General features: G+C 49.6%; 1 protein-coding gene across 4 annotated transcripts in view; it reads left to right on the top strand.

Moving 5' to 3' along the window:
• The first annotated feature begins 5,044 nt into the window (after positions 1-5,044).
• The window catches only part of LOC111144054 (ATPase plasma membrane Ca2+ transporting 2), a 112,797-nt gene continuing 92,050 nt past the window's right edge, over positions 5,045-25,791 (top strand). For all 4 annotated transcript variants that reach the window (XM_022498139.1, XM_022498138.1, XM_022498136.1 and 1 more), the window contains exon 1: positions 5,045-5,563. In XM_022498139.1, coding sequence (XP_022353847.1) covers positions 5,365-5,563 — 199 coding nt within the window. In that variant the 5' untranslated portion in view covers positions 5,045-5,364. The remainder of the gene's footprint in view (positions 5,564-25,791) is intronic.

Here is a 25,791-nt window from a genome sequence, read left to right as displayed (position 1 = left end):
GAGGGACTTTTCAGTGGGCTCCAACCCCAGTTGGCTGTGTGACCCCTGATATGTTGCTTAACCTCTCTGGACCCTGGCTATATGCCCAACACAGGCTGAGGTCTCAGTTAGCTCAGGCTGCTATAACAGAATACCATAGAACTGAGTGGCTTAAACAACAGAAAATTTTTTCTCACATGTCTGGAGGCCAGGAAATCCAAGATTGAGATACTGGCAGATTCAGTTCCTAATGAGAGCCCTCTTCCTGGCTTGCAGATGGCTGTCTTCTCACTGTGTCCTCAAGTGGCTTAAGAAAGATGATTTCTCTCCTGTCTCCTCAGAAGAACACTAATCCCATTCAGGAGGTCTCCACCCTTATGACCTAAACCCCTCCCAAAGGCCCCACCTCTTAATACCGTCACACTGGGAATGAGGGCTTCTACCTATGAATTTGAGGGGACACGTTCAGTCCGTACCAATGTACCACCTGTGTGCCCATCATATTGGGCAGAGGTAACCATGTCAACTTGAGTGCTGGCTGCAAATGAAGCTCATCATGATCATGAGATGAGAGGTACACTTGCTAATATTGGGGTGGGAGGGGGGTCAGGCAGAGGCATAGAAGCCAGTGATGCAGAATGTCCCTTCCAGGCCCAGAGCCTCACCCAGAGACCTCACACAGAGGTATCCTTGAGGCCTCACAGCAACCTATAAGACGGGTAGGTCAATTCCACTTTGCAGACAAGGCTCAGCAAGGCTAGGTGACTTCTCCAAGGTCACACAACTCATTTAATCTCTTAGCCATAGAGCAGTGGCTTGTGTGGTATTTCAATGTGGCAGCAAGAAAATCAGAGTCCAGTGGGCTTCGGCAAAGGAGACAGCTGCCTGCTCCATCTTTAGCCTCACACCCATGTACACAAAGAGAAACTAGGAGTGGAGGGTGGGGGGGGTATCTCAAAGAAAAAAAGTATAACTACTGATTCTGCTATCTTTCCAGACCCCAGCGTTATAGTCAATGGGTTAGGAATCAACTACTCCATTTGATAGATGAGGAAACTAAGATTCAATGATCTATCTAAAGTCATACCTTCCAGGGACAGATGACCCAAGGACTGAGGCATTCATTCACCAAGCAATTATCACGTGCTTTCTGAAGGCCGGGCCCCAAACTAGGTACAAAATAGACATGGCTACTGCCCACACAGAGCCCTCCGGCTCCCAAGAAAGGGAAACAGAGAAGTAGGTCCAAGCAATAGAGTGTGAAGTGCAGGATGATACCAGAGGCATCCAGAATTGGGAGCATTTACACAGACCTGGGTGGTCAGGGAAGGCTTCCAAGGAAAGCATGCTGTGCTGAACAGGACAGACCATTGTCAGGGTGGGAAAGGCACAGGTATTGGAGAGCACTCTATGGCAGATACTGGGCGACTATGGAGTTTTCAGTCAGCTGGTGAACTCTGTACAAGCTAGCAGGTCTTCTGTTCTGCCTGCCTGGAGATCATTTGTGTGGCATCCTATAGGTTCTTCTATGCCAGTGGATTCATACTCTCAAATCAAATCTGACCAAGTCAAATCAACTACCAATGTGAACTCTGCACATTAGGACCAACCAAGATGACTAGAACAGGGGTGGTTTGCATGAGAGGCAAAGCAGGGGACGAGGGGGTGGGGCAAGGGCTGCATCAGAAGAGGTAGCTGTGATGGGAAATCTCAAAGAAGGAAGTTTGATTTTGTTTTCGTTTCTTTTCAAAAAAGGAAGTTAATGATCAATCACTACAGAGGCAGACTTCTGATTTTTAACTAATTTTGTCGTCCCAGAATTGCTTCCCTCCTTACACCCAGGTCCCTTCCTACACCTTTTCCTATGCTCCTCTCAACCCTTTCGTAACAGACAGTTGCATATTTGAGTTTCTTTTCTGTTCATCTTTTGGCTTAAGTCCTGCTTAACCTATATGGGAAAGAAATATTCCCTACTCTCACTGAGAAGAAAGATCTTTCCTGATACCCTGGGCAAGATCAGATCTTCCTGCTCTGGACAGCTGTAATAGCTATCACTCCCCATTATAACTCTTCATGTTATAGAAGTCACTCATTTAATTGTCCCTCCTCCACACCATCAGCTTCTGGAGAGTAGGAACTATATCTGGATCATCAAGTGCTGGGCACAGAGTAGGTGTCCGAAACACAATTATTGAATGGATGATTGGATGGATGGATGGGTGGATGGATGGCTGGCTGGCTGGCTGGCTGGCTGAAGATCATTGTTTGTCTTAACGTAATAGTTAAAATCGCCAATAGCCCATTAACTCATGCCTACTATTGTTATCATAAATATAATTACGCCTAACAATTCTCACAGCTCATGCTGCCAGAGATGTAATTATCAGTGACTGTGAGACACAACACAGGTAGCATGGGGACAGATCAAACAGCACCTTGGGTTTAGAAAATCCCTTGTGGTTTGCAAAGCACTTTTGTTCACATATGGCACTTCATTTACCCATCCTAAGAACCCCATGAGAGCAATTCACAAGGGGAGGCAGCAAAGTGTCCTGGTTATGGGTGTGGCTCTAGATGCAGACTGCCTGAGCTCAAATCCCAGGTCTGGCACTCACTAGCTATGTGAACTTGGGAATTTATCTCACCTCTCTTGGCCTTGGCTTTCTCGTGTTGCTATATGGGAATAACCAGACTACCTACCTCATAAAGTGCTTATATGGATTGGTAATAATCACAATAATTATTGAGTGCTTCTGATGTGCTTGATTTGGTTCTAAATATTTTACATGAAATAACTCATTTAAGTCTCATAATACCTATGAAGTAGATAGTATTATTCCCCCTCTGTTTTTTATAAGATGAAACCAAAATTGCATGCTTCCCGTTCTACTGGGAGGTGGAGGGGCTAGAATTTGAATCCAGAGACTAGTTTCTAGAGCCCCTGCAGTTAACCTCTGTGACACCTCTACATAGGCATCCTTGGTCCCCTCCTCACTTGCTTCTCCTAGGGATGCACTGTTTGGGTCCAAACTCATGGGTTCTGGGGGTGGTACATGCTAAGATGGCCAAGGGCCATGCATGCTGCTACAGGACTGGGGGTGGGGTCCCCAAGCACACTCTGTCTCTGTGTCTTGTGTTTCTGCCTGCAGCATCAGGACCACTCTATAAGATAGTCATTGCTCCCAGTGTAAGAATAAAGCCTCCTGCATCCTTGAGTAAAGATGCCATCGTGGAAGTCATGACAGGTTTCCCCTGTGGCTCCAGCACCCCCTGACCCATGGCTGGGAAGCCCCATAACCCAGGTGGAAACACACTGAATTTGAACATGGTTTATAATTATTTCCCAATAAATTGAGAGGTAGCAAAGGGACAGGGGACAATGATTATTATTTTACAGATGAGGAAACAAAGCCTTGGGAAAATGAAGGGAGGAGCTTGCCAAGGGTCCCAGAGCCAGGATTTGGGAGGACTTGGATTTGAACCCAGTCCTTTTGAACCCATTTTCTCTGACTCAAGAGCCTGTCTTGTTTACTGCCATCAGGCACCCGTCACCCAACCTCTGCTCTTCGGAGTGTAAGGAGGGAGCACCCCCTAGAGGAAGGGGAAAAGGCACCAGGCTGGGAGTCCAGAGATCAGCCCACCTCTGGACTCCTCCACTCTAGCTAGCTCTGTGTGGCTCTGAACAAGTTCCTTTCCCTCTCTGAGCTTCTGGTTCCTTACTAGAAAAATGAAATTGACTCTAAAATGCCTCCAGCACTTTTTTGCAAAAGGAAAGGTTGGTGAAGCAAGGAGATGGGGAAGGGGACAAGAGGAAGGAGTTGGGGCTGGGTTGGGGGCTCAGTCCTATCTTCCTTCCCCCACACCTTCCCCCTTACTGTCCCAGACCTAGGATAGCCAGCTGTCTGTGCCTACTGGGTGGGGCCAGTCCCCATGCCAGGCCCAGCCAAGCTTAGCAGAGGCCCTTTGTCACCCAACGCTTGCCAGGGACCTTGGCCATCGGTGTTGGGTGTCGGGGCAGATTGAATTCTCTCCTGGCAGCCCTGCAGATGCCACACTTCTGCAAGGGTGGCCGGGCTGGCCGGCAGGGAAAAGCCAGTGCTCTTTCCTCCTCCTCTTCCTTCTCCTGGGCTCCCCGAGGGATGTCCTAGCCGCTATCTGTGGTGCTGAACTGTGGGGGCCCACAGGTGAGGGCTCCGTGGACCCCAGCTCATGCTGGGGCCAAGTGTGGGGAGTGGGGGGCTGCTCAGGGATGTCCTGGTGAATATGCATGAGCTGATTCCTCTAGCCAGGCCAAGGGCCTTGATTAATGTGGTTGGGGACTGCGGGCGAGGGTGGGTGGATTTTTCCCATTCCCTTGCCTCTGAAACTAGAGTGGGAACCACAGTCTATCGGCAGATGTAGGTGGCATGAATGGAGGAAGCATATATGCTGGGGATCCTGGGGGGGCGTTACTTAGGGGGTGGGGCTGTGCTCCAGACTGTGAGAGCACAGTGTGTGTGTAAACAAGACTGTGAGCACAGGTATTTTTGAGGAGAGGGGGTGGGAATGTGAAGATGTATTCCTAGAAGTACACTTACGTGGGTAGTGTTTAGGGGGGGAAGGGGGGTGTCCACATGTGTGAAGTGGGATTCACGTATTAGTGTGTATGTATGGCAGTGGGCTGGGCCCTGAAAGTAGGCAGGTCAGGTGTTGCAGAACACCCCAAGTTGTGTATGTCAGAGGGTGTGTGTACCAGGGTGCACGTCATGAAGTCATTGTGTTAAATAGCACAGTGGACAAATAGAGTGTGTTTTGAGGGTACATCAGTCTGTCCCTTGGGGGTGGCATATTGTAGAGTGTCCAGGTGGGCTCCAGTATGATTGGATTTACAGTGTGAGCTGGTGTGTTATGGGATATTGTAGGAAACACCTGTGTATATATGTAGGGGGTGTTAGTTGGGGTGGTCTGTGTGTGTGTATGTATGTGTGTGTGTTTGTAAGCACACACAGCCTGGATCTTCCTGAGCACCTGTCCCATGAAGCTTCCACTGCCTGACCCTTGTCATAACTCTGTGCTTGTCCCCACAGGAGCCACCGCCCCTGACCATGTAGATGCCAGCTCCAGGGAACAGCATGGACCCCACTGAATGGAGACTCCTGGGTCTACAGCCCTGAGCCCCTCCGGCCCCTGGACATTGCCCCGTGCCCAGGGACACCCTTTGGAGCTCACCACCACTGTCACCAGCCCACCTCGGCCGCCCCCGCCCCCTGGGACCCAAAGTCGGCCACCAGGAGCCACAGTCATCCAGTGAGGTTGTGCTAAGGACAGCCACGTGGATCCATCGCCCAGCAACCTCTTGTCCAGTGCTGATCCTTGGGCCCATCCCAAGCAGGGACTGGAGCAAACATGGGTGACATGACCAACAGCGATTTTTACTCCAAAAACCAAAGAAATGAGTCGAGCCATGGGGGCGAGTTTGGATGCACAATGGAGGAGCTCCGCTCCCTTATGGAGCTACGGGGCACCGAGGCTGTAGTCAAGATCAAAGAGACTTACGGGGACACTGAAGCCATCTGCCGGCGCCTCAAAACCTCACCTGTCGAAGGTAAGTATGGAAGATTTGAACACAGTGCTTGGATTTGGGATCCCACCACCCAGCCCTTGACCTCCCTTCTCCAGGCCCCAGGAACCCCCTCATTGGGCTTAGACATGGGACCACAACATTGCCACCATGCATTCAAATCCAGCTCCACAACCCATGTCACTGGCCTGGGTTGTGTCTAATTGTCCCAAATCCAAACTCTGATGGTGGCTCCCTAGGTCTCTGGGGCAGCCATGGGCCATGGAGCTGCTGGAAGACAGGGCAGGCAGGCAGATGGGCCATTAGGGAAAGTTGAAAGATGCCTATGTGTGCCTTGCCCTAGGGATGGGAGAGGGGCTCTCTTGTAACTGCCAAAATGAGCAGACCTAGCATCTCAGGAGAAAGAGGGTTTCAGCTTCTGGGGGCTTGGCTGAAGGGGACCAGACCCAGGTCATCAGCTGTTGGACAGAAGGAAGAGAAACCAACCCAGCTTGAGCACTAGAGGGTAGAGTTTGGGTCCGCATCCCCCCAGTTAATTTCCACTTGCCATTAGGGAGAATTCCCTGCATAAACCCCAATGGTGTGGGTGTGAGTCTTTTCCCCAGCACTCCGCAGTCCTACAGCTTTGTGCAAAGAGGTGTGCTGAGCCTCACTTTCTTCCTGTGGAAGATGGAACCAGTGGCTACCTCATAGCACCTACTAAAAACCTGAGCATACAACAGGTACTCAGTAAGAGGCAGCCATTATTATTCCAAGCAATGGATAACAATTCCTCCCTCAAGGTCTCTGTATCACAAGGTAGGAGGCAGACAGTATCTGAATTCTTACTCCCACGTGACAGATGAGAAATCCGAGGCTAAAAGGCCCGCCTGTCCTGTCTCCTGACTCTAGTCCCCATGCTCTGGGCACTGCTGGGCACCAACCTCCATGCATTTCCTACAGAGGCTGCCTGGGGACTCTGGCCACTCAGCTAGGCAGTTTAGCAACACCTTCCCTTCTTGGTGGTGTTTGGTTTTGTTTGGGGCAAGAAGTAGAGTGAGAATAGAGGAAACATCCTTTCTTGACTGCATGATTCTAACTTGGAGCTTGGGAATGGCCACATGTGCCCTGGGAGGGGAACAAGCTCTACCTGGGGGCTTCTGGGCCTCTTGTGAACACAAGTATGTGGCAGAATGGTCCATGCTCACCTCCGCCATCAGGTTGGTGCCCCTAGCATGCTAGGAGGCAGGGTCAGCCCAGTATCTTTTCAATGGGACAAGGAGATTCTCTTGAGTCAGGAAGTCTTAAGTGTCTCTGGGTCTCAGGCTCTGCAGAGAGCCTGCTGGAAGCTGTGGTCCTTTTCCCGAGGAAAACAAAACAAAACAACAACAACACAAAAAAATACATACTATAGTTGTGGTTCACACTGTCAGCACATTTACAGAGCCCCTCAAAGCCATGCCGTGGACCTTGGCATATGGACCATGGTATGGAGAAACCCGCCTCCCCTGCCCCTCTGCCAGGCTCTTGGACCCTGGGAAACTGAGCGGCCAATGGCCAAGCTCCAGCTCTGTGCACGGCCATCACCATTTGGTTCACTGTTTCCCTCCGCTGTGTACTATTGGAAAAGCATGAACACACCAAAGGGCAGGAATCCTGTCCTGCTCCTCCCATACATCTAGTGCCCAGTCTGATACCTGGCACAGAATAGGGTGGATAGCTGCCCAGTAAAGCCCTGAGACGTGGCCACTGAGTCACTAGCCCACAGGGAGCTGCTGAGCAGCCAAAACAGCATTTAATCCAGCCCAGGTGTAGCACGGACCTCAAAGCTCAGAAGAGAGGTGAGGTGGGCGGGCAGGGAAGGTCTGGGAAGGCTTCCTGGAGAAGGAGATACTTGAACTTGGCTTAGACATGGGACCACAACAAGGAAAGGAGGAAAGAGAAGGAAAATCATGTAGCATGGCATAGAGCAGCCTTTTTTAGATGGAATTCCACAGAACGCCAGGGCACTGCAAAAGGTAGGCATTATGTGGAAAATAAAGGAAACCCAGCTTCCTCTTCTTTACAATGGAAGGAATAATGACATTTCTGAATATCGCTTGGCTGCCTGTGAGCCGTGTGTGCTTTGGGGTCTTTGGTTTTACCTCTCTGAGCCTTGGTTTCCTAATTTTTCATGAGGACCAAATAAGATCTCTGATGGGAAAGATCTCTGAGAGAGAGGAGAAAGTCCCTAGCAGGATTAACCAGAACCCCTGCTGTGTTGGTACCCAGAAGGATCTCCCAGGGTACAGGTAGAGCTGGAAGAGGTTTGGGGAAGGGCAGAAGAACATAATGCTACAGACCTCAGGCTTGGACGACCTGGTTTCAAATCCCAGCCCTACCATTTACAGTTGTGGGATTCTGGGCAAGGTATCAACCAATCCGTGCCTTGGTTTCCTCATTTATAAATTGGGACAATAATGGTGACTATCTCATAGAGTGGTGAGGACACAGTGAAGTAGCTTAGAACAAGGCCTAGCCCATGGATAGTGCTGTGTTAGGATTCAGGCCCAGAGACTAAACACCTCCATTTCCCCATCAGGGAAATAGGCTGTGCACACTGAATGAGACTAGGCCAAATGCCCAGTCTCTAAATCTCAATAAATGTCAGCTCTTGTTGCTGTTATTTTCATTATGGTTATCATAACCCTGGAAGAAACAGGCATATTCTCTGGAAAGGGTGGAATTTGACCCTTCTAGAATGCTGGCCAATGTCTGTGAATGGTAACAACACTTTTTACCAGGCTGTGCTGTGTTCTTATTACACATGTTCCTAGAAGCAGGTGTTGTTACCCCATTTCACAGGTAAGAAACATGAGGGCTCAAGGTCACCACCACTGTCCACGTCAGAGCAGACTTTGAACAATTCCCAGATATGTCCTCATCCCTGAGCCAAGCATGGGCACCTGGGAACTGTCCTCTAAAGGGGCCTTCTGTCTGATGAGGGCCTCAGTACATTGGGGCCACCAAGGAACTTTTCTTTAGTCCCTCTCATGTTCAGCATTCATGCCCTATTTGGCCCTCTTCTGACTTCAAGAAATGCTGGGTCCTCCAGCCCCAGCCCCCAGCTGAAAAGCCACATGGTCTGGGGCTGTGCCAGCTGCAGACAGGGCCTCAGGTTGCCCATTCCCAACCCCCTGTGCCCTTCGTCTGCTGACGTGAGCAAGGAGCTGGCCTCTGAGTCACACTACAGGAAACTGCTCCAGGCCACGCAGAAATTAGCCTTCCTCTTCACATCCAGCTAATTTTAGGCAAAAAGATCTCTGCAAGTGATAGAGTAGGGGGTTGACACCGTGAGAAATCCACGCCCATCCAGGGCACCACCTGCTGCTGGCACAGACCAGGGGCTCAGCTCCCACGGCCTGGCAGTGTCGGAATTTCCCCCTGAAGACCTGACTCTGGTGACAAATCAGGGGTAAACCTGGCTCCCTGTGAGGCCAGTGTTGGCCTCTGTCTCTGACCTGAGATCCATTCCTTCCCTCCTCCACTGTTGGTTCCATTCCACTCTGGCAATGCCCTTCCCTCCTTGCCCTCCACTGCTTCCTTTCCTTGCACACCCTCCCAGGATAGGACAGTAGAGCCCAAGACCTAGGTTTAAATCCTGACAGGCTTACTCTTCAAGAGACATTTACTCTTTAAGGGACACACGCAGAGAATTCGGTTAACTTCTCCGAGCCTCAGTTGCCTTATCTGTGAAATGGGAGTAATAACACTAGCCACCTCACAAGATGTTGTGAATATTAAGTTAGATAATCCACACGAAGGGCTCAGTGTGGTATATGGCATACCCTAGACACTGCCAAAATGATGTTCATTATCACTGTTATTATTATAGCCAAATATTTCTTATAAAAAAACAACATGCATCAGCTCTATCCCCATGAAAGAAATCAGCAATTAAATAAGATGGTACCAGGACCCCTCAGTGGCATGGTCAGCTGGGCATCTGACTCTTGGTTTCAGCTCAGGTCTGATCTTCGGGTCCTGAGATCTAGCCCCACGTCATTGGGCTCTGCATTTGGCATAAGGGGGTTGTCTGCTTGAGTTTCTCTCTCTCCCTCTATCCCTCCCTCCCCTGTGCTAGTGCTCTCTCTTTCCCTCTCTCTCCCTTTCTTTCTCATTCTCTAAAATAAATAAATAAATCTAATGAATAAATAAGATGGTACCAAACAAAGAGTTAATATGCTACCAGAGAAGGCTTCCCAGAGTAGGTTGCTTTGTGGTGAATCTGGAAAGCTGGGTGATAGGTATTGGGGTGGCCTGTGAGGCCCCAGAGGCAGGAGCTGTTTGTCACTCTTCACTGTGTCTCCTGCATCTGGTACAATGCCTGGGGGCTCAAACAAATATTCACGGAAATAAGGGAGGAAGACAGAGAGGTGGGGGATACCCCTGGGGCCCCTCTTTGTATGGGCTGGAAGGCTGCAGCAGGGGTACAGGACACGGGAGAGCCTGCATCACCCATGGGACAACTGGCTTCAATTCCCCAAGCTCTGAGAGGCCCTACCCTGAGCTGCTTGGTGTGCACACCCCTTGTCCTTCACCTCCAGCCCCCCATACCTCAGGCTGTCAAAGGGGGCAGCTCAGGTCCCTCTGGGTGCTTCCTGAATTGGGCTTCTCCTGGTGGGGGAGACAGGGGAAAAAAGAAGGGGGCCAATGGGTGGGGGGTGGGGGGCAGTGGTGGTAGGAACTGGATACTGGAGTGTTGTGAAATGGAACCTCCGGTTAATTTTGTATGAATCCTATGGCCGGCCCAGGTGGAGGAGAGAGTGGGGCTGAGGGAGGAGAGGAGACTGGATCATGAGGACGGTGCCTTGTGTTGCATAAACACAATGTTAAACCAGAAGGCCCCTCAGACCAGCAGGGCCTGTGTCGTCATCCACAGAGCCGCCGCCAGCTGGGCACGGGGGAGGGTGTGAAAGCAGTGTGTGTTTTAAGTGTCTCTGGGCCTCAGGGGGTCGTCTGTCTGTCGTTGTGGTGCTCTATTTCTCCATGTGTTCCATTTCCCCGAGCATCACTGGGGCCCAGAGAGGTTGATGGGGAAACCAAGGCAGCCACGGATTCAGCAGTGTCCCAGGCAGGTGAGGCTGGGAACCCCTCAGACACAGGGTCCACGTGGGGAATTCACAGCCTGGCCAGAGACGCACAAGAACACCTCTTACCGGGGTCTTCCCGTGAATTGATCCATGCCTGGTCTTAGAACCCAGGACTCTCAGGTGTCAAGTCTGGAGCAGAAAAGTTCATCAAAATACTTAAGAGGCTGAGGAGATGTAGCTGCCTTCTCAGAGACATGCAGGGGTGGCAGAGGGGAGGGCATGTAAGCTGGAGAGGCGTTCTGGCCTCACCTCTGTCACCAAACAGGCTCCTGAGCTCTGGCAAGTTACTTAGACTCCCAGGACCTATATTCTCCTCTGTGAAATGGGAATGGTCTACTTCATCCTCCACCATTTGGAGACAGGGGGCTGAAAATCCTTTGAATGTTTTCTACAAAAGAATCATTTTCCAGTGTTCACTGAGGATTTCTATCCACCGGGATTCTCTCTGATAGAAACCCATCTCAAACTGGCTTATGCAAAAGAGGGATTTTCTGGCTTGTGCAACTGAAAGGCTCAGGGAAGGTTGTAGCCTCAGGCAAGGTGGGGTCCAGGGCCTCCAGGGCCACAGGAGGGCTCTGTCCATCCCTCTCCTGCTACCTCTCACCTCCTCTGTCTTCCCCATTGGCCACATTCTCAGGCAGGCCCTCCTGTGAGCTTCAGGCTAACACCTTCCCATCCTGGCCCCCAGCCGCCAAAGGCACCTCTTTCCCCACGGTCCCCTCCCCTAAGTCCCCAAACAAACTCTCATTGGACCACCTGGAATCACGTGGCCATTCTTGGCCCAATCCCTGTGGCCAGAGGATAGAGAAAGCTGATAGGGCAGACCTCGGCCACGTGCTCACCGCAGAGCGGTGCGGGTCAGTCCACCCTGACTGCATGGGGTTTGTGAGGTCGGAGAGGAGGATGGTAGCTTCAGCGGCGTGTGCCTGTGGGCCTGCTGTGTGGAAGGCCTGTCCATGTGTTGGGGAAGGTGCGCACGAAGAGCCGGCGTGCTCTGTGCCTTTGAGGAGAGCTTGGCTTGGATGGGTAGAAAGGGTAGCTGAGGAGCGAAGGCGGATTCAGGAGCACCAAATATGCAGTGGTCATAGCCAAACCCCAGCACTGTTACCATTCACACCCGTGTAGCAGGCATAGCTGGGACTGTCCACAGGAACTAGTGGTAGGACTAGTGTCCTCTTGGTGAAGTGGCCAACTCATTTTCATGGTCAAATCCTGGCTGCATTTCTTATCCCTCTGTGAAACACTAGACCCTTCTGTGCCTCAGTTTCCTCATCTGTAACATGGGGCAATAACAGTTGCATAAACTCTCTTAGGGTTCCTGTGAGGATCCAAGTAATGTATGTGAGTACTTAGTGGCTGGCAGGTGGCAGGTGCTGCATCTATATGAGCTGTTACTATTCTATGTTGAGGAGTCTCTGTGTGACTTTAGAGACAAGTTGGATTTAAATTAACAGAGAAGTGATGGGCGCCTGGGTGGCTCAGTGGGTTAAAGCCTCTACCTTCAGCTCAGGTCATGATCTCAGGGTCCTGGGATCGAGCCCCACATCGGGCTCCCTGCTCAGCAGGGAGCCTGCTTTCTCCTCTCTCTCTGCCTGCCTCTCTGCCTACTTGTGATTTCTGTCTGTCAAATAAATAAATAAAAATTTAAAAAAAAATAAATTAATTAACAGAGAATTGAAAGGCCGGCTTATCTGGGCAGATCAGTGGGCTTGAGCAACACATGTGAGGCTGTGGGTTAAAAAAAAAAAAGCCCCAAATCTGATTTGCAAAGTTTATACACCCCCCACCGCCATCACCAGGAAAAATAAATCCCTTAAAAGCACTAGCTTTCTGTGAAAGTCTGATGAATCACGTGTGGATGCTTTCCAGAATGCCACCCTCACGTCTTTCTGAATCATCAATAAAATAAACCCACATGTTGATTGATACGTGCTATCCATTTTCCAGGCTGGGTCAGCAGAATGTGTGTGAGGCAGACAGTTCCACAGGCTTGGGGGGTGGCCGGAAGGTACAGCACAGTTAGCGGAAGCGCCCAACCCACCATTGACCGAAGGGCTTCTGGGTGTATTCCAGCAAGTCTAGACGGACTTCTTGTTCCATGAACAATGCTATTTGGCTTTGTGGGTGCATGCAGTCAGGCATCCAGAGGAGGAATGGAGGCTGCAAGCACTTTGGGGGAACATTTACAGGTGGGCCTCACACTATGCAGACCCACTGTGCAGAAAGCCCGCATCCCCGAGCTACCGGGCAGCGGTAATTTACTGCATGCAAACTCATCAGGGCCAGGCCCTTGCACTGGCTTGCCTCATGTCCTCACAGCAGCCCCTTGAGTGGGAAACAACAGCTTGGAGAAAAAGGGGGTCTTGATTTTTGCTCTGATCTTTGCTCTGCAGAATAAATATGCACTAAACACTAAGTGCCTACTATGTGCTCGGGAGCGTAAAGAACAAGGACTTCGAGTCCCAATTCCACCATTGAGGATTTTGAGCAAATCATTCCATCTCTCTGAGCCTCAGCATCCCTGTTTGTAAAGGGCATGATCATAATGCCCACCTACCAGAACCATGGACAGGTGTTCAGTGAATGTCCCATTGCTTCCCCTGCTTTGGTCATGCCAAGCGGAGGTGTAGGCGGGCAAGGCCGACACACATGCTCTTGTTGAATGCATATGTACTGTGTGCTTACAATGTGCAGCTTGAGCCACTTTGCTCTTCTGGGAAGAGATGCCAGCATGCTGCTTAGAAACAGTGTTTGTGTGATGTGGCTGTATGCAGGACAGGTGGGAAGGCCAAGACAGGGAGAGACAGCCTTCTAGGACATTCCCTCTCCATCTTAGAATCAGGGGCAATGAGAGGGGCATGTCAGACAGGAGACAACTCCAAGGTCACAGAAGCAGGCAAGAACCAGTAGAAAAAGGCAGCCAGTGGCAGGGGCCAGGGCCTCCTTCCAGCGAGAGGGGAAACCCCTCCTGCAACCCCTCCCCATCCAGAGCTCCCTAAACACTTCCAGGAAAGAGGGGTGCAGAGCTGGGTTGTAAATTTCCATGCCCTGAAGACTCTCCCAGTCTAGCTACAATACCAGTTACATCTGTGATCCTAGAGGTTCCTTAACACGTCTTGAGTGCTTGCAGACCAGGCTTGCTGCAGAGTGACTGTGCTACTACCTCATTTCATCTTCGCAAACAGGAATTGTTTCTATCCACAGCTCAGAGCACCACTACTAATAAGGGGCACAGCCAGGATGGGTACCCAGGCAGGCTGGCTCCTGAACATGCTCACATAATCCCCTTACTCTACTGTCTCCTGCTGACAAAAATAACTCTACAGCCAGAGGGAGTGTGCTGAAGGTCGTAGGAGGAGGCAATCCGATCCATGCCCGTTGGAGACAAATACAGGAGAGGCTTTCTTTGAGCTAGGTCGCAAAGGCCAGGGAGGAGTTGAATATGCAGAGATGGGAAGGAAATCACACTCTTAGAGAAGGAAACAGCATGAGCAAAGGCCCTGAGGTGAGACCTAGAATGTCATGGGAAGAAATGAGGAATTCCTTGTGCTTGGAGCCTAGGATATATCTCAAAGGGCAGAGAACCCCAGCCCACAGACTAGGGATTGGTTTTTGTAGACTAGGACTTCTAGCTGGTTTGTTCATGCTGTGGGCAGGCTCCACTTTGATAATAGGTGTTTATATTTGTCTGTGCTGTCCACGAGAGTGTGAAATGGGCATGAGGTGGGATGGTGTGGGGGGTGGGCAGGGAGAGTACAGCCCCTCTGCATGGGCCAGAAGAGCCAAAGAACTTGCTGAATGTCGGGAAATTGAGGGTTTGGAAAGGTGGTTCTTATACTGGGTTCCCTGGCATTCCACAGTGGTGCCCCAGGGGACAGGGAGATAAGTAGGTGAAGTTCTGGGCTTCCTGCCCCACCATGTACCAAAGCAGCTCCTTTTTTATCTGTTTTGCATGGTGAAGCATCTGGCAAGATTTTTTTTTAACAAAGAGTTTTTTAAAAAATAAAAGAAAAAAATTTGAAAACCCTTGATGAAATTGGAGAAAGGCAGTAAACTAGAGTATCTAAAAGCCTGGGTTGGCACCCGGGTTATATAAGTTCTCAGTGCCTCAGTTTTTACATCTGTAGAATGGAGCAGGTGGTATCCAGCTCCCAGGGCCCATACTAGTCTATGGATTCAATAAGAAAACACACAGAGGGCCCTGCCTCAGGAGAGGATTGTCTGTCCTCATGTATTGCTCCCCCATGGGGTGCAGGAAAAGGACACTCAGCCCACCGGCCTGTGTTAGCAGACACTGAGCTAGGAAGACTCGGGTGGAGACCATCCTGACTTTGACGCTTATTAACTGAGACCTTCTCAGGCCCGCCCACCTCCACCCTGCAATTCTGCCCCTCATTCTCCCCATCTGGAAAATAAGAGCATGGGTTCTGTTGTCTCTGAGACTCCTCCAGACTCAGACATTCTAGAATTCTAAACACACTGCCTCAATACCCGTAGCAGTACAGACATCAAACTGGCCAAAGGATGGCTGACTCAGAGCCAGACCCCAGTGACAGTGGCCTTGAATCTTGGGGGTGTAGCTGAGACTCGACCCTAACACGTCCACAACCATGCCTGCAGCCCCTCAACCCAGCTCCAGCCCACCCCTTCCCTACCAGGCAGCTTCCAAATTCTACACACACTGACCTCCAAAGGCCCAGGGGTATTCTCTGGCAAAAATTCTCTGGCCCCAGAAGCCCAAGGGTCTGGACACCTGTTTCTGATTATTTTGCCTCCCTGGGTCTCGATATCCTCATCTGCCAAATGGGCCAAGGAGTGAGAGATGTTGTTCAGTAACCGCAGGCTGGACTGTCAGTGGTAGGTCAACCTCAGGGGTCTGCCCAAACTGACTCCCACAAAGCTTGAGAGAGCTGAAGCAGGCTCTTCCTGCAGACCTGCCTGTCACATGAGAGGCCCTGACAGGGCAGGTAAGTTATCTCCACAGGCCCCCCTCACCACAAAATGATTATCTTACTCCTCCTGGCAGAACCCAGGCCCCTGCTGTAGTTTCAGACCTAGAGCTATTTATAGGCAGTGGAAATTAGCATCTCGGCTCCTGGTTCCCTAGGACCCCCTGCCAGCCTCAGCCTCTACCCCAGAGGGAGACCCCCTGGAAGTTTTCGTGGTTCCAGCAAATGATCCCAGGGACTACTTAGGAGCAGAAAAGACTCTGCTCTCTCTGTGTGATAGATGCCGACAAGATGCCGTGGAGTTGAGAGGTAGAAGTGAGCCCTTCTAGCTGAAGGATCTGGGAAGGTTTCATGGAGGAGGCAGTATGTGAGCACGATGTTGAAGGATAGGCAGGGTTTGCAATGGGGAAGGGCACTCCAGGGAGAGGGAACAGTGGGGACAAAAGCACAGAGTCAGAGAAGAAGAGTGTGTAAAAGGAAGAGCCTTTCATTCATTTGGCTGGAGCTTGGTTGAGGGAGTGACTAGAAGTAGTGATAATAATTAGGGTTAACAGGGTGCCTGGGTGGCTCAGTGGGTTAAGCCTCCGCTTTCAGCTCAGGTCATGATCTCAGGGTCCTGGGATTGAGCCCTGCATTGGGCTCTCTGCTCAGCAGGGAGCCTGCTTCCCCTCTCTCTGTCTGCCTCTCTGCCTGCTTGTGATCTCTCTGTCAAATAAATAAATAAAATCTTTAAAAAAATAATTAAGGGTAACTGAGCATTATAGATCTTCCAGATATCACCCTGAGAGCATTATATCCACCATCACCTCATTTAATCCTCCCAACAACCCTCTGAGGTAGGCACTGGGATTATCCCCATTTTTACAAATGAGGAAATGGAAACACAGAGAAGTTAAATCACTTGCTCACAGTCACACAGCTCATGGGTGCAAGAACTGGAATTCAGATGCCAACAGGCAACCCCAGAGCCCATACTAGGAGCCTCTGTCAAGGGGTCTGAATGTTAAGCCAAAGGCTTGGGCTTCAATTAAGAGACAGGAGAGAGCCCTAAGGGTTCTTGAGCAGAGGAGCAGTGTGGTCAAGGCAGCTGGTCTGGATTGGAATAGGGACACAACCCAGGGAATAAAGGCAATGCAGAGGGAGAGGACAGTCACTGAGAGAGAGGTGACAGAGTTAGACCTGGCCAGGGTGGTGGTAATGGAGAGGAGGGAGCACCGAGCAGCAGGACCCTGCCTGTGATAGATGATCAAGGAAGACTCCATTTTTAAGATAGCAGCTGACTGCTCATGGAGGAGACTAGGAGAGAACAGCAGCACAGAACCCAGCAGAGAGGCTAGACCTAGAGGTGAAACACCTAGATGACAGAGAATTCATCTCATAAGTGTGCTCATAAGTCCCACACCTGCACAGGGGAAGGTGAGACACAGGAGGGCAGAGATATGGGCCTGTGCTGTTCTCTGCTATATCCTAGCACCTAGAATAGTGCCCAGCACAGAATGCACTCAATAAACATGAATGAGTTCACCTGGAGCACTTGTCAAGCACAGGTCCTTAGGGAATGCCAGCTACTAAAGGAGTAGGCAGCAGGCAGAGCAGGAGATGTTGGAGATGGCATAAGGAGAGGGTCACCTGCAGGTAGGGTGTGATCAGGGTGTTTGACACTGGATAGGGAGTGTCAAACCTCGGGAGAGGTTCAAGGAGGACAGTAAAAGAACAACAGCATTGGGGACAAACTGCTGGATGAGGTCTTGGGAAACATCTGCTGAACAGAAGAGCAAAATTGAGCATTCCCTGGAACTATCTCCCGTCACCCACAACAACTCAACTGGGTGAGAGCAGATGTAACAAAGGCCTGAGTGACTCGTAGGCGCACAGGACCACAGGTCTGGAACAGTTCTCAGGGACCATCCAACAATCCCAGGGTACACACTGGAACAGAGAGGCCCAGGAGGGAAGGGCCCTGCCCAAGCACAAAGATCCCACAACCAGGGAGCTCTTAGTAATCCCTACACGTGGAAAAGGGGGCAGAGTCCAGCCTCCCTGCCCCCAAAGCATCCACCCTTCTCCCCAGGCCCCCCAGTTTTCTCATCCATCCTTGTACGGCCTCTGTGCTCCTTTCCAGGGGCCACCATAACAAATGACCCAGACCAGAGGACTTAAACTATGGAAATGTGTTGTCCCACAGTTCTGGAGGCTGGAGGTCTAAGATCAAGGTGTTGGTCAGCAGGGTTGGCTCCTTTCTAGAGCCGTGAGGGAAGCCTCTGTTCAGGGCCTCTCTCCTTGCTTATGGATGGCCATCCTCTCCCTGTGTCTTAACATTGTCTTCCATGCATCTCTGTGCCCACATTTAAGACACCGGTCATAGATGATTAGGCCCACCCTGACAACCTCATCTTAACTTAGTAACTAGTCACCTCTGCAATGACCCGGCCTCTGAACACGGTCACATTCGAGGCGCTGGAGTTGATGGTTGTGGAGGGACTCAATTCAACCCAAAACATTGTCACTTGAGACAATCACTTCTGCTCTTGAAAACAGTTTCTCTCCTATAAAAGCAGGGACATAAATGGGAACAGATGAGGCCTATGGGGGCTGGGGGACAGACGAGCTCACCGCTGAATGGACATGTATGCCTCAGAGAGCCTGTGGCACGCTGGGCATTAGGAAGTAACGATACAGCCTAAGTCTTAAATAGCAGATGCCCCCAGGTCTGAATCCCTCCTGTGCCACTTCCGTACTCACTGTGCTGTGCCAAGAAAATGACTTCACCTCTCAGAACCTGTTTACTCATCTGTGAATTAGTGCTTATTCATGGGCCCCTGTGAGGCCTACATGAGCAGGTGCGTGTAAGAACACACGGCACAGAGCAGGGAGCCTGCAGGGAATGCAGACCATTATTATTATTCTCATTATCATCATCATCATTCAATAGGTTTTTGAAGGTGAAGCCCAGAGAGGAAAAAATCGTGCCCAATCTCACACAGCCATCTGGCACGAAACCAAATGAGAACTCAGGTCTTCCCATCTAGACTCTCAGCTTTTTCTTTCATTTTCTTTTATTTTCTTTTACTTATTTTAGAGAGAGTGTGTGTGTGAGCACAATGAGGTGGAGTGAAGCAGAGGGAGAGGGAGAGAGAGAATCTCAGGAAGACACCCCACTGAGCACCAAGCTCAGTGCAGTGATATCTGACAACCTGATATTATGCATGACCTGAGCGGACATCAAGGCCACACTTAACCAACTGAACCACCCTGGCACCCCCAGTCTCAACTTTTTAAACCACATCTCTGTGTGATAATTTAAAAAAAAAAAAAAAAAGGTAACTTCTAAATGCCCAGTATTAGGAGAGCAATGAAGCCTATTTTCAGCTTTTCCATATGCCACATAGAACACTGTGGAAAATGGTAGTTGCCGAGAACAAGAAGCAGCATGAATGAGGTCTTGAAATAGGTGATACGAAAACAGGGAGGTTTACCAGTGACCATGGCAACAGCCTCACAAAAACAGATGCAAGGGAAGAGAAGCATAAAGGAAGCACCCCGAAGTGGCCGGTGCTGGGGCTAAGGGGTGAGACTTAGGGGTGATGGTTTTTCTCTCAGTGTCTCCTTCTGCATTTGTGGGGATGTGGTTCCGAGATGGGTCATCTGAGGACCAGCGGCCGCCCAAGCAGCGTGAGGAAGATCCCCGGTCAGAATGCTCCACGTTGGAGCAAGGGCTGGAAAACCAAGCTGTTTTCGGGAGGGAAATTGGGACATTCAGGGGTCAATGGCAGGACAGACAGACCCAGAAGCTTGGGAGTTTTCCTTTGCTCCAAAACACACTGGAGCTCAGGCCCAAATAAGAGAAAGTGGGGCCAGGGTGGGGCCAGGTAGATCCCTGCTCTGCCAATGACCTTGATTCTGGTTTCCTGGTCTCACTTACCTGCCTCTTTCTGGGCCACAACATTCTCAAGGGCCTCCAGGTCTGGGCATTGTGGACTATGAAAGTGGGGCCTGAATCCCAGGCCCGGGGGTTGGAGGCTGTTTGGCAGGGCCTGGACATGGTGCACCAACTGAGGATCCAATGTCAGCAGCTCAACTCACTCACTATGTGACCTCAGATGAATTATAGTCCCCCTCTGAGCCTCAGTTTCCTCATCTGAAAAGTGGGCTTAGATAACGCCTACCTACAGGGTTACCAGAAAAATTAAATGAGAATAATGTGTATATCAGCCTGTCCCTTTTATATCCTCTCTCCCTCCATATATTCTCCTTATCATGGCCTGAATAAATTTAAATATGAATCTACTTGTGCCACCATTTACTCAAAACCCAGTGGTACCTACTGCTCTTAGAACAAAATTGAAATCCTTCACTGTGGCCTTCAGGCCTGGTGTGATCCAGCTGCCACCCATTGCAGAGTCCTCAAGGACAGGTTTCTAGGCCCACAGGAGATGAGAGTCCCTAGAGCTTCCTTTAAAACCACAGAACTTGCCTTTCCATTGATGTCGTATTGGGATTCCAGAATAAATTAAAGGTAACTGAAAATAAATAGTAATAATTATAATGTTGAGACTATAGATACCCTACCCCTTACTAATCCCCACCAAATTTCACACATCCTCTGGTGGAGTATGCCCCATCCTCTGGCTGAGAATCATTGCATTCATTTAATTCTTCTATCTTTTGAAGAAACATTTATTGAGTGCCTATTATGTGATAGCTAGATGTTGTCCTAAGTGCTGGGGATACAGCAGTGAACACAGATACCTCCCTTCACAAAGTTTATAGGGATCCAAGAAAAAAAAAAACAGAAACAAATAAATGAACAAGAAAATGTATCAGGTGGATAAGGACTTTGAGGGCACACAGGGGAAGAAGAGATTGAGATGGGCAGTCAGAGAAGGCTTCCCTGTGGAGGTGTTATCTAACCTTAGCCTCAAATAACATGCTGCATTCCCACATTTGACTGAGGGTGAGTTCTGGTCAGGCTCTAGTTGTTCAGTGTTTTCAGATCTCCTGTGTCCTTTTCCTGGGCTCTGCCAGGCACTCTGTTAAGCACTATAACATTTCATGATCTCTTTTTATATCATGGCTGGCCTGGTGATAAGCATGTTCAGCCTCCCATTTTATAGTAAAGAAACTGAGGCTCAGAGAGGACTTGCACAGAGTCACACAGTGATGGGTCACAGAGATGGGGCTTGTCTTTGTGTCTTCTAACTTTCCCAATCCTGTGCCTCTTCCCTCATCTCTTTTCTTGCCGGGATGTTATTTGGAAAAGTTACAGTGTCAGAAAACAAGTCCCCTAATCTGTTAGAGCCTGGAGCTACCAGCTGGGAGAGAACCAAGCCCCAGGAGGCCACTGAGTGTTCAGTAAGGTAAAGGGGTTACAAAACTGGCCCAATCCCAGAGGAATAAGCATGCAGGAAAAGTCCTAGGCAAGCCGCATTGCGGGGGGGGGGGGGGGGGGGGATCCCTGCAGAGGCAAACTGTAGAACACAGAGGTTAGCTTTGTAAATTACCATACTTTGGTTTACTCCTAAAAGGAAAAAGCATTTCTCTTCCATAGAGTATCTGGTGGGTAGGCAGGCACCACCCTAGACTTTTGGATTTTATGCTTCCTGAGGGCAGGGGCAGTTTCATTTGCCTCTGAAACCCCAAGTACCTCGTGAGATTCTGAGTAAGTGAAAACATGAGTGAGGATTGCATGCACATGTGCATATGTGTGGCCTGCAGGCTCCACAGCCTGCCTCCCCGCAACCAGAACCCACCGCCCAGCTCTGCATGGGGACCACGGAAATATCGGAGACTAGCCCTAGCCAAAGCCCCCAGCAAGCCACATGATCCCCGCCCATACCCTGGCCCGACTTCCCTGCATTCCCACTCTCTCTGATGTGGAACGGTATGTGCCTTTCATCCCCACCCAGAGGTCGGGTCTGGGGGAAGGTACCAGCCAGGGAGGGGCTGGGATCTGACTCGGAGAGATGTGCCTCTTGCTGCCCCCTTGCTGGCCTCAAGGACGTAGGAGCTGGCACGAAGCCGCCAGCATCCTCTTGAAGTCCTGGGAGATCTAATTACCCAGACAAGGAGAAAGTGGTGAGCAAGCGAGCTCCCGGGTTTGGAATGATCAGGTTTTTGACAGTCAGCACGGGGCCAGACTGCAAAACTGTCCCTCTGATGTTCTATGGATAGGCCCGTGAAACAGCGGACTGTTTGATCAGGAACTGCCAGCTTTTCTGTCACCCCCAAAGGCTTTCCTAAATCGTCCTAACAATTACCATCTCGGGGAGCCAGCCATGCTTCAGGCCTCAGCATGGTAATGAGAAAAGTGCAGCCACAAGATAGGAGGCTAATGGAGACCCCACTTGAGGCTGGGGTGAGTCTCCACCTTGGGGTTGAATTCTGAGCATGGGGTGTGGCCTGGATTACTTGTTCTTTAAATACCACATCCTCATTCCAGTATGAACACCATTTTATAGATGAGGAAATTGAGGCATGGTGTGCCCAAGGTTGCTGAACAACAAGTTGCCAGGGTGACAGCTGAACCCAGGCCTGCCTGGCCCTAACCCCTGCTCTTTCAATGTGTTCCAGATGTCCTCAGATCATAGATATATGTTTTCCCCTATCCCTATTTTGTGTGTTAAAATTTCAGAGATTCTTGGGACGCATGATACCAGCTCTGTTCAAAAGTTTTGACCCTGAAAAGTACTAAGAATGATGACTTTCTGCGTGTTTTTTAGTTTATGGGCATTTTTATTTTTGCCATACATCTCTGAGAAGGAACTTCCTCCAGCAGGTGTGGGACAAAGCAGTAGGGTTTGAGGGTATCAGCTCACCTTCCTTTGCAGAGTAGAAAAGCCTGGAGTGAAACAAGGGTCAGAAAGGCTCCCTAAGCACCAGGCACAGGAAAAGACCTTCGTCTGGTTTTCCATTGATTCACCAGATGTTTCTTGAGCACTTACTATGTGCTAGATGTAGTGTAGGCCCTGGAGACAGACACAGCAATGAACAAAATAATATCACTGCTTTGGTGGGTCCTGCATTCCAATGTGGGTGACAAGCAAAATAATGAAGAAAAGAGCAAAATCATTGAGACTATCCATCATAATAAATTATCTAGAGGAAATAAGCAAGGGGTTGAGGTTGGGGATAACAGAGCGGATCCTCTGAGACCCTGGAATCAGGAGGCAGAGAAGACCTGGAAAATGAGAGGAGGCTGCATGTGTGTTGGAGGGCAGAGAGTGGGGAGTGGCCCGAGCATAGGCTGGGAGGTGGGACCTGAGAGACCTGAGAGCTAAGGGAGAAAGCAGGGACTGCACCACTGAGCCTGCTTGTGGGAGGTGCACATGGTTTCTTCTAAGGCAGGCAGCTGCTGGGGCTGGAACAGGCTGAGAATAGGCTTCCTGGAGAGGAAGAGGCAAGGCCACTTTTTGAACCCCTACCTGGTCGAGGGCCTCTGCATCTGTCCTACCCGCTGGGGGAACCCCAGCCCCAGTCTCTAAATACAGGGCCCTGCCCCCCCACCTGCCTTGGTGCTTTGTTCTGTTCATTTTGGTTACGTGCCTCAGGCCAACTTGAACTCAACAGAATGTGACTTGAGGATTCATTGGGAACATTTTGTTTCCCCACAAAATTAAAAGCTGCTACAAGGATGTATGTTTCTTGTTGCTAGGCAGTCAGGTGTGACCTGTGAGCAGTGGGGGCTTTTTCTGGACAGAGTGACTGGTCCATCCACCCTTCTCTTTCCACAACTTTCCAAGGCCCAGACCCTCCCAGGCAGAAACCCAGGGACTCACAATGAGGGGAACAAAATACAAGGTAGACAGAAGCAGAAGAGGGTGATAATTTTAAACAAACACCGAATGGGTTCAGCCCAAAGGAAAAATAAAGAGAAGGGCCTTTTGCCAAAATTTAGGGAAAGTCCTTTGTGACCATGGTAGTGGTCCACTCTTTTACCAGATGCTAAATTAAACCCTGTTCTGAGCACATTAACCTACATGATGAAGGTTCTTGCATAACCCCCATTTTAAAGATAGGAAAACTGAGGCACCTGGGGGTTAACACGCCCAACCTATAAGCAGCAGGGCCATGCAGTCTGGCCCCAACCCAGCACCAAATTAAAGGGGTGAATGGCCCAACTGAGAGATCAGATTGGGGTTGAAGAGGACAAATAGAACACATAAGAGGTGTACTCAAAAACTGGAATGAATCAATTCAACTCTTAGTGGGGTCCTACTGTGTGCTGGACAATTTTCCTTATACAGAAATGACACAAAGACCTCCTGTTGGTAGAAAGGGAGTAGAAGCAGATGGACCCAAGCAGGCCATCATACTCTTTACCAGAGTGTGGCAGGTGCCATGAGAGAGAAGAAAAACATGCTGGGAAGGATGGCATTGAGGACAGACCCCAAAGGAAAGGTGAAGGACCCAGCCTGGAAAAGCAACCAAAGGTAGAAAAAGAGGCATTTCAAGTGTCGTTTTGTTACATTGGATTGGAGTTAATTTTTTAGGTGTCTGTCTCCACCCCAGGTGGGAGCACCTCAAAGCAGAGGTCATGTGTTATTTATTTTTGTGTCCTTCGGAGACAACACATATCTGACTTTTTCCATGACAGCAATCACAAAATGTTTATTTAAAAATACATGAACAGGGGCACCTGGGTGGCTCAGTGGGTTAAAGCCTCTGCCTTCAGCTCAGGTCATGATCCCAGAGTCCAGGGATCGAGTCCCGCATCGGGCTCTTTGCTTAGCAGGGAGCCTGCTTCCTCCTCTCTCTCTCTGCTTGCCTCTCTGCCTACTTGTGATCTCTCTCTGTCAAATAAATAAATAAATCTTTAAAAAAAAATAAATAAAAATACATGAACAAAGCAGAAAGAAATGGAGAATGAATGAGATTGGTCTTAACTCTCAAACAGATGTTAGACTCTATATGTTCAGCATTTAGAGCCATTACAAGTTCTAGCATGGAGACTGGGCACTTATTGAGGGTCAGAGCTGCATATATGGTGGGTCAGAGGCAGTGGGGCAGGGAGGACAGAGACTCATGAAGGCACCGTTGTAGGAGTAGCCAAGTGAGAGATACTGGCAGCCCAAACTCAGATGATGATCTCAAGAGTGAAAAAGAAAAGGCCAAATCTAGAAATACCAAGGAGGCTGGTCAGTATGACCAGAAAGAGGAACAGATTTGAAGGACACAATGAGCTGTGTCTTAGACTTGCTGAGTTGGAAACCTGGCCAAAACAACCAAGTGGGGCTACGTTGTGAGCTCCATGAAATCCTGGTCCAAGGATCGAAAGGGAGAAGACAAGATGAGAGGTACAGCAAATACCTTAAACACAATTCTCCACTTCCAGAACCCACGTCTGTAGGTTCATCAATCCCACGCTCAACTTGAGGTAGACTCTGCTAATCAATCATGGTTGACTTGCAAGATTAAACTTATTTGTTGCCCCTGTTGGAGAAGCAGCAGCCAGGTGGTGGTGAGGGAAGCCTTCAGAGAGTCCCTCTCTGACAGTCAGAATAACAGGGAGAAGGGGGCAACGCAGGAGCGGAGGTGGGAGCAGTGAACCTTGGAAGTTAAGGTCAGAGTTTAAACCATTTGAGGTCAAGGTCAGAACCATGACCTTTCCCTTCTGTACACCTTAAACTCTTTTTTTTTAAAGACTTTAAAGACTTACAGAGTTTAAACACTTAAACTCTTTAAGAGTTTTTTTTTTAAAAAACAACTCTTTCTAAGTGAAAGCACCCAGCTATAATTATTCATTCATTCCAATTAGTGACAAAGCATTCATTCTTATGAATAATAATATTCTGAGGGCACATTCAATAACTTTCTGGGTAAGCTTAACTATTCTGAACTGATTTCAGTTTTATTGTTGGTGAAGACTTTAAGGAGCGTGCTTCTCTTCTGCTGTGAGATCTGCAGCCTACCAGCCACCCATTCTGCCCATACCTGTTTATTGTGGACCTACTATGTGCTGGACTCTGTTACAGGTAACAGAACAATCTCCACCAACCTCATCAGGGAGTTCACAGTCTGGCAAACTAGGGTAACAGCCGGCCTCAGAGCTGTCCATGGTTCCAGCAGTGGGCAGGCTCCACAACCTTCCGTCCTCTCCAGACTGTCAGCTTAACAATTAGAGAAAGAGAGAGAATGTTCTCAGTCTTCTTCCAGTTTTCAAGAAAGCATCACAGCTGACCTTCCAGCATCTCTG

The sequence above is a fragment of the Enhydra lutris genome, unplaced genomic scaffold, assembly GCF_002288905.1.
Source record: "Enhydra lutris kenyoni isolate GAN:26980312 unplaced genomic scaffold, ASM228890v2 scaffoldscaffold10, whole genome shotgun sequence".
Lineage (NCBI taxonomy): Eukaryota > Metazoa > Chordata > Mammalia > Carnivora > Mustelidae > Enhydra > Enhydra lutris.
This window is presented reverse-complemented; position numbering and strand designations above follow the sequence as displayed.